Below are 14,602 nucleotides of genomic sequence, written 5' to 3'. Positions count from 1 at the left end.
TTGGAATGATCGGTTTGGTTTGGTCTGGTTTGATTTTCTCGAAATTGATTGAAAGTCAATACGGTTTGTGTGTGAATCAAAGTCTGGGCCATAATATACCCCACACAAACCTTACCTTGGATAAAAGACCGGCCCATCTTAGACCCGCACGTGACTTCCGTCGCATCCTTATCGTATCATCTATTTGGCGGGTAACCGTTTGATCGCAACCGTTCAAATCAACGACCTTCCTTTACTATTATCATCTCACCGCCTATAGCAGGTCAAATCGCATGGGATCTTGTGCACTCTTCCTAGGTTAAACAGGTAACCGGTAATAAGCATCTCTTTCTCTCCGACCGTCTTTCTCTTTTGGTTCTGCTTAGGTTTGTCTGAAACGAACATATCTGCCATCCTTCTTGAGTACTCTTCAAGGGTAATTGATTCTCTCTATTGTTTTTTGTTTTGATATTATTATTATGTTCTATGTTGAGTTTACTATGAACTTGTTTCAGTTTGCTTGGTTCTATACAGTTTCCAAGATGAAGACAGCAAAGGGGAAAGATAAAGCTAAGAACACCAAGGAAGCCTTGAAGCCTGTTGATGACAGGTTCGTCGTCCTTTAAAGCATCTTGTCTTTTGTGATTTGATCTAAAAATATAAAGGTGAAAGCTTTTTTGAATTTTTCAGAAAGGTGGGAAAGAGGAAGGCACCGGCTGAGAAGGGAGAGACTCGTAAAGAGAAGAAGGCCAAGAAGGATCCTAACAAACCCAAAAGAGCTCCTAGTGCCTTCTTTGTCTTCCTGTTAGTAGTATTCTTGGATCCTTGCTTTCACTTTTTTTGTTGTTGGTTCTTTAATCTGTTCTAAAGTTACTACTGCTTTGGTTTCTTTTGCTTCAGAGAAGATTTTAGGATAACTTTCAAGAAAGAGAATCCAAATGTGAAGGCTGTATCTGCTGTAAGCATTTGGAAGATTCCTTTGAAAGTGTTACATGTACTTCAAATCCTTTGTTTGGATCAAGTCCTCATAGTCTTTACCTTTGCTTATTCTTGTTAAGGTTGGGAAAGCTGCAGGTCAGAAATGGAAGTCAATGTCTCAAGATGTAAGTCTTATACTTTGATGGATATATCTGCTAACCGTACAAACACATCACTTGTGAATACTCTATTGTGATCTTTAGATCAAAAAGGTGACTAGTGTGTGATACTGACCATTAGTTTTCACCCTCTTCCCTTTTGAAGGAAAAAGCTCCATATGAAGAGAAAGCTGCGAAGAGGAAAGCTGAATATGAAAAGCTTATGGATGCATACAACAAAAACTTGGTAAGCCTTCAAGCCATATCTCGCATAGAAGACATTTCTCGTGTCTTAACTCTGATCTTCTTGCAATGGGTGCAGGAGGAAGGGAGTGATGAATCTGAAAAGTCTAGGTCTGAGGTGAATGATGAAGATGAAGCTAGTGAGGAGGTAACAATTCCTATAAACAATGCAGAGTTTTGTACGCTACCCATTGTGTTTTGCTTGTTGAGTTATAGGTTTCTGAAGAGTTTTGCTTAATGTTTCTCTGCAGGAAGCGCAGCCAGATAAGGGAAAGGCAGGAGATGACGATGATGCTGAAGATGACGATGATGATGCTGATGATGACGAGGAAGAAGACTAAATGTGTGTTAACAACTATAGATCCAAATGGTGTGTACTTTTCTTTTTTTACTTTCCTAAGAAAGCGAAACAGTTCTTAGCGGTTCAAGGAGGTTTGTTTCAGCTTATTATCCACAACACACAATATACCAAAAAACTATGTAACATGACTAAACTCTCCTTCTAATGCATCTTGTGTTTCTTGATTTTTTTTAGTTGGTTTTCTACTGAAGTCGAATGTAATACTAAATTTAATGCAGACTAGTCTTTTTGAACATGTCAAAAGCTAGATAACAATAGTAAAATTAGAACTACAATTCATCAACTAACCAAATAAATTTTTGTAACCAGCTAAGCTCTTTTATATATAGTTTTTATAATATACAAGATTAAACATAAAATCCCAACAAAACAAAAAGAAACAAATGTAACCCTCTTATAAAACATCAAAGAAACCTGTTTTCACCAAGCTACCTCACTCACTAGCTCTCATTCATGCTGAGGAATCTCTCTAACAAGTCTCTCCCGTTTTGTCTTACAAATCAATCAAATCATATTTGTCTTTCTTTGTTTCCCAAGTCATTTGATGATTTCTTTCTATCCATTCTAAGCAGAGACAAATCCTCCTCCCTCACTGTTCTTGGGTTGCATCTCCAGGCCGGTACCTTTTGGCTGAGGAATTTGGTCGACGAAGAAACATGCGGCGATGATGACATAGCACAACAATAGAACAAGTCCCTTCATGTAATGAGATGTTCCATCCTAATAACCATCCCAAAAAATACAAACGATTATTATAAAGTAAAATATATTAAAATTAGATGTATTCATATTGTTATCCTAATATAATATTTGATTGTAAGTGTAAGGAGAAATGTTAACCTGTAAAGTGAAGGCTGTGATGATAATTGCCAGGGCTAGACAGCTTGTTTCAAGGGTGTTGAAGTTGAGATCCATCTTGATTCCCATGATCCACGCAACGATAACACTCAAAGGGACCTGAGAAAACACACTCGTTAATATCGTCTTAGATTTCTTGTTACATCGAACGTAAACATTTCATCGAATCTTTCATTACTTACCACAAACAAAGAAATCTGAGTTGCAGAGCCCAACGCGACCCCTAGAGATATGTCCTGCAACATTGTGATCAATTTGTTAAGTATTTTTGCAAAATATTCATCTCTTTTCTATCAAATATTTTTGCAACAAGCAGATTTTGTTTAAAAATTCTAAATATTGTAGGTTATATTTTAACAAAAAATTTACACTAAGCATAAACAAACTCAGACAAGCAAAATGCCACAGTCTAGAACGTTGTAAAGCAAAATATAACTCACGAGCTTGTTTTTGAAAGCGAAGATGATGGCTCCAGCGTGCTCAGCGGCATTTCCAACAATGGGAAGCAATATGATGCTTATGAAACTCACTGATAGTCCCCATGAGTCCGATGCATCCTGACCAAATATTTATAATCTCCATATTAATATTGTTATTGTTTTCTTATATAATTCATGGAGTTTAAACATATAAACTTTAATTAATTACCTCGATTGTGGCCACAACATACTCTGATAGCAATGCGATGACGAGTGTCATCCCAGCTAGCCAAGCAAATCCGCTCCAAAACCCTATCACCGGAGTTTCTTCAACGGTCACTTCATCATTATACGCATCATCCTCGTCATCCTGAATTCCATTGAACATATAATATAGTTTTATTCACATTCCACTTGGTCTAGCAAATTATAACTTTTAGTTACCTCTTGTGCTTCAAAAAATTGGCGGTGAGTCCAGAGCTGGAAGATGAGATAAGCAATGTAAGCAATAAGCATGACGATGCTGCTTGTCCTGGACAGGCTAAGCGACATTTTGTTGATCAGAGAGGTCGATGCTTCTCCGGTCGCTGCATATTTTAGCAGCAATGGGAGTAAATGACATAGCAGACCCATGAGCAGCAAAAAGAAGTTCACATCAGCTTGTTTCTGTTACAATGATGAGAATAATTCACATTAAAAATAATCATATCAGCTTTGATAACCGCTACGAATTATTTGGAAAAATTGGATAATTCTTACTGTATTTCAATGCATTCTTATATATTATAATTAATTATGTTAGGTTTGGTTACACTAAATTCGGTATTGGTTATTGTCAAATTATCATAAGAATTAAACCGGAATCTACAAAGGGGGAGAGCATATATATACCCGGTCGAACCGCTGCTCGCGGCGGATATTGGCAATTCCACCACAGACGAGGGAAGAGCCGAGAACCAGGAGAAGGTTTGAGAGAATTGAACCCAACAGAGAGTATTTAACAACTGCCACTTTGTTATTGGCCAACGCTAGTATCGCTATTATTAGCTCCGTCGCGTTTCCACAAGTGGCGTTCAACAAACCGCCCACTGCCAAAGTAAATACATTGAAACATTTAAGCACATTACCGAGATTGCATTTACATAATTGATAGTTCAATTTGTATGAATGTGTTACCTGTTGGGCCGGTGTAGAAAGCTAGTTGCCTGCACGGGTGAAGGGAGAACAATCATTATGACAGCATGGGTAAAGGGAGAATAATCATGGTCTATTATAATCTTTATGTGATATATGGTTGTATATTTTTCTTTCAAACTATATATATGGTTGTATGATCGATCTGTAACTACAAATTCCATTTTATGATACTTGATTCTTATATAATTTATAATAAAAGCTGTTAACGTATTTTATTAAATGCATAAAATCACATAACAATCTTTTATTATAAGTACTTTTTTATTAAAGAAACAGAAAATTTTAACATCATTTCAAAATTGCAAAAAAAAATGTAAATAAGTGATTTTCACCAACAATACATAATCAAACAATCATCTCATTTAGTCAACACAACCAAATTTCATTTATAATTTTAGTTAGTTAGATTTAGATACTAAATAAAATAAAATAAAATACTAAAATTATTCCTTAATCAGTGAAACTAATTAAGGAATTGTTGTAGAGGATAACTGGATAAGTACTTACTCTGTCAAAAAGCTAACTCGCTCAGCAAGAGGTGTCAGACCTATCAAGCTCAGTCCAAATATCAACGGCTGTCGCACATTTAACAAAAGAAACGTATTTTATTAATAGATAAACTTGTCTTTATCTTTTTCACGCAACGCACTAAATAAAGGTAACGGATAAACTACGTGGCCATGATACATTAAAATTCTGAACCATAAAAGCAAATTAATTATTATGTAACCATAAAATTACTCACGGGATTTGGACGAATTATTTAATACTCTTCCACAGATGTAATACTATTTAAAATTAGTTTGTAAAATAATTTGAAATTAAATAAAAACTGGTTTGAGAAAGTTCATATTCCCTTAAACTAAATATTATTTTAACTTAGGGAATTCATTTGGAAACTGAACAATAATCGCCTAGTTTATCTGGAAAATTTAACCAAAATTGAGAGAGAGGAATGAAAGAGGAGCTTACGCGACCGTAGTGGTAATAATCGGCGATAACGGCGAGAGGGATCGCGAGAAACAAGAGAGCGAGTTTAGTACCAAGAATGACTTCTTGGAGATTAGAGAGAACGTTCTTGAGAGTTTTGCATGGAACGTTCTGAATCAATCGCAGGTCTGACTTCTTCCTTAGCGACGATGACGACATGTTGTGTGCCGTTTTCCCATGTCGCAGCTCCCTGCTCAAACCCTTTGGTGTCCCGTTTGCGTTTTCGCTCTCCGAGATTCCCCATGGCTCGGCGATACTTCCCATAGCTTAATACGTTTGAATGTCATTACATCTGTGTGTGTTGTGTCAGGTTCTCAATAAATAGGTGGCGACTATGTATGTGTTGTTGTTTTTGTTTAAGTTGGGGTCCACTTACGCAACTTCCCGGAAATTTCCTCTTTTCTGTTTTTATAAGTGAAGTTTTTGGTAGGTTTTTGGTTTCTATTGACGAGAATCAAATTTATTATAATTTGGTAGATTTGCAATTAATTAGTTAAAATACTTATGTGATGGCTAATATCATGTGCTATTTTGGGGAATTTTGTTTTGAGTCAACTGCGAGATGAGGGTAACTAGCAAAATGGCGTACGATTGTTTTATTTAGGAAAGTAAGGTAGATACTCATAGATACGAAAAATCATCAATTTAATTGTATTATATCTTTTTTTTTAAAGAACAAAGAGACTTTACGTAAAATAAAGTAAAACGTCATGTCAAAAAGTTGTTTTAAACATTTTAAAAAATAAATATATGCACACTTATATCTTCAAAGCTTTTGTACATTTTTATGTGTGATCTCCCTCGATGTCTGTCAATTTTGGTTCTCAATCTCGACCGGCCTTCCAAGAGACTTTTTTCCTTTATCATATATGTGATTATACCTATCATCTTAGGCATCTCTAATGACATTCATTAAAAGTGAGTGCTGAGTGGCATTAAACTCTGAAGGTATTTGTGATTAGTTGGTTACTTGGTTTTGTTCAAATCAACCTTTTATTATTTAATTTATTTAGTCAATAGGAGTTTATCAGATATCAGACAGACAGAAAAACACCACCTTTGTTATATCATGTTTTGAGAAATAGAAACAGTCTCGTTGTTGTGTCGACAATGGGTCTGATATATCTCTAATAATACATAATATTTTTTTTTATATTTCACTCTAAAATATAATAACTCTATTATAGAATTAAATTTGTTTAATGATTCCCTCTATAATAGAATTATTTGTCTCAATGGTTCACTCTATAATAGAGTAATGTTAAGTTATAAAAAATATAGAGTAATGTTGTATTTTTACTCTGTATTGGAGGTAAAAACAATACTATTTTATATGTCACTCTATTATAGAATAGATTTAGGGGGGTTATTGGAAGATGAATTTGTATAGAGTTTGTAAATTTTAAGAGTTGATAGATTTTAAAAGTTATGTGGATTGTGAAAATTTATATACATTGACTTATAAAATTTGATCATAACTTTTTTGGATTAGTATAGAATTTCATGAATTTGTATTATCTATTTTCTATCATTCTTTTTGTAAAGTAAATATACAATTTATTTATTTTCTAAATCATATAGCATTATTATTTATTTTTTCTTTCAAATTAAAAAGAAAACAATAGTGATACATACAAAAATGGATAATTTTTCTTAAATATCCATTTTAAAGTTTTTTTCAAAAAAAAGCATTAAAAGAGAAAAAATGACCAAAAAAAATTTTCATGAAAAAGGCAAAAGATGATTTTACCTCTTGCTTTTTTTGAAATTCAGAATTTCTTTTGAAACTATTTTTTTTTAAATATATATTTTAAAATTATTAATATTTATAAATGTAATTATTAATATTTATATTCAAAATGATAATTATTTATAAAAATAATTATATATTCTAAAATGTTAAAGCATATGTAATGAATTATAGTTTTGGACATATAATTTGGATTTAAGGTGCAATAGATATTTGGTAAGAATAATTATTATTTTTTCGTGTTTTTTATCACATGGATTTTGAAAATCACAAGGTTACATATGATATTTTGAAAGTTGAGTCTTATGAGTAAAAATGAATAGAATTCATCTCTCAATAACACTAGATTTTGTTGGAATCAGAAAATCAATAATAACTAAACTTTTTGAATAATAAGGGATTTGAATGGATTTTAAAAAATTCTTAAACCAATACCAATGGATTCTACTAAAATTTTTGAAATCCAAGAACCAATAACAATGAAATCTCAAAATTTTCAAAATTCATGAGAATTCACTTACCAATAAACCCCCGTTATTATAAGGTGAACTATTGAAACGAATTTAATTTTATAATATAATTGTTCTATTTTAAAGTGAATTATAGAAAAACATATTGTGTACCATTAAAAATTCTCTTATAATTGAAAGGTCTCTTAATGCGAGTCCCAACAAGTTATGCAAGAGTTTTAAAACAGGTTATGCAAGAGCTTTAAGCTCGGATCTAAGTTGAGTTAAAATGATATTGTGTTAATTTGGTTGGGAAATTGGAGGCAAACGGGGAACAACTAATATGACATATGAGTTACCTTAGTTGAATTATTTGTTACCTCGATATTGATATTATGATATGATTATGTGTCTTATTTGAAATTTTCGAGTATCTTTTGTAGAGCAATCTATATCATATATATGTTTTTGTGGAGAAGGCTATTTTATGTACTCCAATATAAAATATTCCCTATAAAATATCATTGCGAACGACATTTCTGGTTTATCAGGATGCTGTCTATTTCTAAAGTTTAACTATTTCTAATTTTTTATAAACTCTATAGACTATTTGGTCGGTTCTGGCACGAGAGTATGCTACTAGATAGAGTAATTTGAAAGAGTAATTTGAAAGTTATCATCTCAGTTTGATCGAATTTGAATATCTTCGACTAATGATAGAGAGTGAACTGATTGTCTATTACAACATACTATATTAATCATTTGGACCGAAGTCAGACCGGCTAAGCAGCGATACATTAATTCACAGTAGAAACCAAATTTTTTTTTTCTTTACAGAAAAAGAAGAAGAAACAAACTATTCTTTATCATTTTTAATATGTGGATCTAATCTATAGACATGTAGTATTACATTGTGCTTGAACAAGTATTCTTTATCATTTTTAATATGTGGATCTACTCTATATAAATATAGTATTACATTGTGCTTGAACATGTGGTTTGGAAACCTGCTGGCACGTGTATAAAGAATCTTTCCATGGTTTTGCTTAAGTTTTTTTTAGTTTTTGAGCAATATGTTATTATTATTATTTCTGATATACTAAATTTAATTATTTCTAAATAAAAATATGCATGTGTTTTTAACAATGTCTAAGATTTTTTCTAGTCTTTTGATTAAGAGATGAATCTCCCATTTCTCTTTCAAAATCTTTTTTTATGACAATATTCATTGAAATTTCCGATGGAGGAGGTGATCTAACTTGCCATTATATATTAGTAATAATCTGTATCTCATTTATCATCGATTTATATATTTCAAACCTTACTAAAATGAATATTTTCCATTAAATAATTTATATCAAATTGGGATGTGTATTTAGCATATTATCTGACATTCTAAATATATATACATATATATATATATATATAATCATGCATATATAAATATTATATATGCAATGTAATGTGTTTGATAACAATCATATTTATAAGCTTGTATGTGTACGACAAATAAATCTGTATTACTAAAACTGAAGTCTTTTTTTTGTATTTTTTGGAAACATAGATAAAAGTATAAATGAGAAATATTTGTAAATATGAATAGCAGTATTTTTAGTAATTTAGCTATTGCATTTACGATAAATTAAGTATTTTTGTATTTTTGTATTTACATATTGTGCCACAGTATTTGAAATTAATTTAATAAATTAATTATAATTTCAAAACTTATCTAACTAAACCGATATTTATATATTGATTATTATTAGTATTATACTAATATTAACCAAATCGCATGTAGTCAAATATAAAAATTTCGAGAGTTCAATTTTCAAGAAAACAAAATATCATAAAATTAATGCAAAAAATTAAAAAATTTAGTACAATATGTTGTTTCATTTTGAAATAAATTAACAAAAAAAATAACAGGTTACTATATGAATAGATAAATTATATTAATTTGCATTAAGTTATTAAATTTTTAATATAATATTATGTACAAATAAAAAATTTATTATCAAACATGTATATTAGAAAATAATATATTTTACTTTATATGTAAATTGCAAAATATAAAAAATATACATGTAATATTTTTATAAAATCAAGAGTTTATAAATTTATGTTGAACAAAAATTAAATCAAATATTTACATGATGCGCGGATCAAGTTCCAGTGTTCTTTTCCTATCAAATTACTAGTTACGATTTGACGAGGGACATGGAATAAAAAGAGAATATCCATTTTCATAGTGGAGACACCAAAAATTCAGGCCTGTAATAGCCAATAATTGCAACGTCTAAATCATACGTGACTACTTTTTTGTAGTTGTAAAAAAGTGTTGGCCATCATACATACTACGATGGTCACCAGTGGTTGGTGTTTCAAACTTCAAAATTAGAATCCCGTGTTGTGTTTTTATGGCCTTCAATTGTTAACTAAAAATAGGTTTTTATGTAGTCAGAAAACATTTCAAACTCGAATAAATAGTTGGTCACTATACAACATATCTAAAAACTCGAAAAAGGTAATGGGAAGGAGAAATCTGGACTAAACTTAACTAGCAAGTGAAATTAATTGGTTATAAAATATAATAAGTAGCAAGTGAAATCTGGACTGAACTCTAAATGCTTAATTTGTTTAGGAAATTTTCACTTAACGGCCAAGATCTAGTAAATATCATCCAGAAATAGTCGTACAAGCATATCTCACATGTAACACTACTTTAAGTCATTTCTTGACTTTTTAATTGTGTGATTTATATCACTTTCCATTGCTTGTTGCCATACGTAAATCACACCGAGCCAAAACGAGATGCTGGGGGAAATTCCAAAAAGAATAGAGAGTTGTGGAGCTTTCCGGAATATTTAATAACATAGTAGTATAGTACAGTACCATTCGTACGAGACACATGTGTCTTTGAGTTGTCTAGTGTTGGCGTCTGCTTCTCATGGTGCCCACTTGAGTCTATATCTTATAAAGTTCTTCAGTACTTATTTAAGTTTGTAACTCTGTTTCTTCTTTGATTTGTATGATTCTAATACTGACAGCATATATTAATCTCTTATTTCAATATGTCGCTTTCTTGTTTAAGCAACACTTAAATTTTTTAACGAATTTTGTATTGTTTAAAAATACTTTTATTACTAGATATATTTATAAGAAAATTCCAAATATTAAAACTTTGTCTGAAAATTAGAGAACAGGTTGGAAATGGTAGAAGAAATAGCTAAGCTATGCATGCTTCACTCTCCCCTTAAGATCCTGATTTCACATGTTATAGTAGGATTGAACATTTTAAATTTGATTTGTTTATAACTGTGAATAATTATGCTATTACAAACTATGAGAAATATTACAGACGACTCTACAACCGATAATTTTATCTACTTTATGAAGATTCACACTTGATTGCATTACCTGAGCCGTCCTTAGAGCTGGGTTACGGGTCAGACCCGTCCCGCTTGATCCGCCAACCTGCGGATTGACTGATTTTTTTAACTCAAAAAATTTGACCCGTTTGACCCACAAGAAAAAAATATGAAACCTGCACCCGCCTCGCTTAAACCTATAGGTGACCGGATAATGATTCATATTCCCAGCACTAGTCGTTCTATGTGATCCACACTTGACAGTATTCATGCGCCATACTTCAAATCTCTTGTAATTCTTTTCTTCATTAATTCAAATAATTCCGCATTCTCTAGGAATCGAAACCTAGATCTCATGATGTATAAGCATTAATGAACCTTTAGTCAAACTACTGGACCAATGTGGCTTCCACTAAATTTGATTTGTATCATGTCAAACGATTAAAATATAAACCTTCCTTTATAAATCTTCAAATTTTCTCTTGGCTAAAAAAATTAATCTATTTTTTTCTTGCAAGAGAAAATTTGAAGATTTAATCTATACTTTAGCATGTATTAACTGACTAACACAAATTTTATCATTAGTTGAATTAACATATTATTCAAGAAAATATTAAAATATCATTGATTGAATAAAAAATATTGTAAGTATATCTGACATCAATACAAATCTTTATCACTTCAAATTCTCTAATTATGTAAAAATATATTGTAATTGCTGAGGTGAACAGATGGGATTCTTCTACTATCACATCTTTAAACGAGTTTGTGAAAACCCAAATCTGGGAAACTTTAACATCATAAACCTCAAATCTTGTTGAATATGACTGCAAATCTGCAGCAGGATGTTACTGTCAACTTTAAGAAGAAAGCAAGTACCGTATGTGCTTACTTTTGTTCCTGTAAGATGTGATTCATCTCAAATTAAGAACGGCGCATATAGACATAATGGATCTGGTTGGATTGTTCTAAATCTTGAGATGCATTGTTTTGTGAGACGTTGATTAATCTTTTTGATTCCTTTGCAGGCCAATAATGTAGGTGGGTTGCTGGTGTTAGTCACTTGATGTTGATGCTCTAAGAGCCGAGACAAGGTAAGTAGGTACTAGATAGCTTTCGTATTAAGTTTGAAATCAGCCTCGTGATATGCAATATCTCTATATTAAATGCTTGAGATGATGAACTAAAATTTTTTATTTTGTCTTGTTTTGTCAAAAAACAAAAACTTAAAACTCTGAAGTTATAAACCATGTTTAATTTCATAATACCAAAGTTTAACTATGGGTTTTAAGAAGAAACTAGATTTTGATCTGCGCTTCAAAAGCGCGAGTTTTTTTTGGATTGTATACAAAATTTGTGAATTAATATTTTGAAATTGTTTTACATTATTATGTTACAAAATCATATGATATCGAAGAAGATAATTTGTTTACCTTATATAATTCATGAATTTGTTTATTTAAAATTTGTAAGTACACTTACAAAACTCTCCCTTGGACATGAATATTTTACCAAATTCGGAAAACCAAATTGAAATAGACCTGGAAATATAGGTGCAGTTTGGATCCAGGTTTACATATTAAATTTTTGGATCCGCATGTCTCTTTTCGAGTCCAAATCATACCCGATACCTGATCGGATACCCAAGTGCCTAAAATGTTTTGTGTATATTAGGTATATTTGAGTATTTTATATATGTTTTAGTATTACAAATATTGTTTAAGTTTTGGGTTCAGGTTTTCGATTTTAGTTTTGGGTTTTGGGTAAAAATTTCAATTTATTTTAAAAAATATTTTGGGTATTTTGGATCGTAACGGATCGGTTCATTTTGGATCTTTTTGGATATTTCAATATTTTCGAGTATTTGTTTGGGGGGAAGGGGGGGGGGGGGGGGGGGTTTGGCAATTTCAAATCTTTTTGGTGTCCTAAATAATCAAACCAATCCAAATCTGATACATGCCCAAATAGTACATTGATTTTATAGATATTTGAATTATGGATTCAAACCGACCCGGATCCAAAAGGAACCAACCCAAGCTTGAACCAAAAAAATACCTAGTTATGTTCAAAATGTCTGAACCCAAAATAAAATGATCCGTACCTACCCCAAAACCCCGATGCTCAGACCTATTCTCTTTCACTAACTTTTGTGTGTATTTTAAAAGTGTTATATTTGCTGAATTGATGAGACTTAAGAGTTATTTGACATATTTTTGGCTAAGTTAATAGTATAAATTTGTAAGGTTTTTAATAGTTTTAAACTTATTTTAAATAACAAATTTTATTATAAATGATTTTTATAAAAAGTTAATTTAAAGTAAAAGAAAATATAATTTTGTTTTTGGCAGATGGTTTGATTTATTAAATTTAATTTTGCAAAAATTTGGAACTATGTGATGCGTTACAGATATTGTTCTACTATACTAATAATATATTAAGTTGATCTACCACTAAACTTGATATAAGTCTGGGTGTGGCATATGTGATTACGCGTTTAAGCACACACCAATTAACCTAATGTGCCAACAATACCACAATCGAATGTTATGTCATTGTAGCATTTTAGGATCGAAACCACAAGGAACTAGTGATCTATAACACCAAGAATACACAAACTTTCCTAATCTAAGCAAACAAGAAGATGGATGATTTGTAACAAGCTAATATCCTAGAAATATAAACAAGGTGATCTCAAATCCAATCAAGAAATAAGTGCAAGAACTTTCAAATGCTAAGGATTGATCCATGGGCAATAATAATTGATATAAGGTGATCAAGGTTCAATCTAGAATGTTCAAACAAAACAATCAACAAGTCTATAGGTCTAGATCTCATTCAATATAGATTAATCCACTCTCGTGGCAAAAACCCCTATGCTAATCATGAATTAAACATCAACTATCGTTGGCTAACGTAATCAAGCATGCATGAATCACAAGTCTACTAACCACTTAAACACCTTGGACATCAACTGTCGTTGGCCAAGCATGTAAAAGACAATACTAAGCTCATTCAAGCATTTTAACAAACACCTTTCGGGCTTAAAATAGCTTAAGGTCTAGATGAGAGTGATCAAGTCTAATCTAGCATTAAGTACACTTAGCAAGCATAGAAAAATGTTAATCAAGCCATAAACATCCTAAATCTCCACCTAATCACCCTAATCTATCTAACCCATGAATCACAAGGTTACTACTCACTAATCTCCATAAGAAACCTTAAGCCCATGTAAGGATCAAGGCTAATCATGTTAATGAGCAAGAGAAATACCAATATAAGATGAAGTACTTCCTTAGATTATAAAAAAGATTCAAGCTTTTACAAGTTTAGACAAAGTCTTGAGAGAAAATGAGATAAATTAGGGTTTTTGGAGGCTAAAACTATTTATAAGAAGGCAAAACTCGAACTGGTTTAATTAAATTAAACCGGGTCAAACCCGAGTAAACCGGTCAACGTCTCAAAATCGCATCCACAGCGGCCATCGCATCCTGCTCCACCAAGTCGATATTGGACAGGGACATGGGCCTTTTCCCAGCGGGTTCATCATCCCGTTTCACTAAGCCGCTGCCATCAAGCTCGACATGTTGACGAGCGGTGTCTCTTACCCGTTACCACAAGCCGCGTCAATGTCCGTATCAATTCCCAGCAGTGACCTTCGACTGCTGCATCAAACCCGCTTTGATTCTTGGAATCGAGCTCCACTTCTTCTTCTTCGCCTTGACCACGCCTGAGCTGACGTCTCTCCTCCGCCATGTCTACAACTCGCGGAGGTCGTCGCTTCAAGCTTCGTCGTCACTAAGCTCTCCACTGAACCGGAACCACCGAGCCACAGCCAAGCTCAATCCGTCGTTCATCCATCGTCAACACCTCGCGTTAACCGTCGCGGCCAAGCTTCTCCACCAATGTCGCATT

The 14,602-nt window shown here is 32.2% G+C and overlaps 2 protein-coding genes across 4 annotated transcripts; one reads left to right on the top strand and one right to left on the bottom strand.

Moving 5' to 3' along the window:
- Nucleotides 1–251: 251 nt before the first annotated feature.
- LOC106376908 (high mobility group B protein 1) lies at nt 252–1,823 on the top strand. 2 transcript variants are annotated; one of them, XM_048776759.1, is made up of 8 exons: nt 252–415; nt 514–589; nt 670–783; nt 880–937; nt 1,038–1,082; nt 1,222–1,302; nt 1,378–1,446; nt 1,550–1,823. In XM_048776759.1, the coding sequence occupies exons 2-8, from the start codon at nt 522–524 to the stop codon at nt 1,637–1,639; spliced, it is 525 nt and encodes a 174-aa protein (XP_048632716.1). In that variant the 5' UTR covers nt 252–415; nt 514–521; the 3' UTR covers nt 1,640–1,823. The 2 variants fall into 2 exon arrangements, with proteins under 2 accessions (XP_048632716.1, XP_022572444.2); XM_022716723.2 differs by having other exon boundaries at nt 265–415; nt 495–589.
- A 132-nt stretch (nt 1,824–1,955) lies between these two features.
- LOC106448342 (vacuolar cation/proton exchanger 3) lies at nt 1,956–5,447 on the bottom strand. 2 transcript variants are annotated; one of them, XM_048776758.1, is made up of 10 exons: nt 5,106–5,447; nt 4,641–4,708; nt 4,113–4,141; nt 3,828–4,024; nt 3,381–3,602; nt 3,166–3,306; nt 2,958–3,074; nt 2,700–2,753; nt 2,475–2,616; nt 1,956–2,418 (listed from the first exon to the last, which is right to left on the bottom strand). In XM_048776758.1, exons 1-10 carry the CDS (start codon nt 5,385–5,387, stop codon nt 2,249–2,251), a joined length of 1,422 nt encoding a protein of 473 aa, XP_048632715.1. In that variant the 5' UTR covers nt 5,388–5,447; the 3' UTR covers nt 1,956–2,248. The 2 variants fall into 2 exon arrangements, with proteins under 2 accessions (XP_048632715.1, XP_013745700.1); XM_013890246.3 differs by having other exon boundaries at nt 1,956–2,379; nt 2,500–2,616; nt 5,106–5,442.
- Nucleotides 5,448–14,602: the final 9,155 nt, after the last annotated feature.

Source organism: Brassica napus, chromosome A3, assembly GCF_020379485.1.
Source record: "Brassica napus cultivar Da-Ae chromosome A3, Da-Ae, whole genome shotgun sequence".
Taxonomy (NCBI): Eukaryota; Viridiplantae; Streptophyta; class Magnoliopsida; order Brassicales; family Brassicaceae; genus Brassica; species Brassica napus.
The sequence above is the reverse complement of the archived record's forward strand: the minus strand, read 5'-3'. Positions and strand labels throughout refer to the sequence as shown.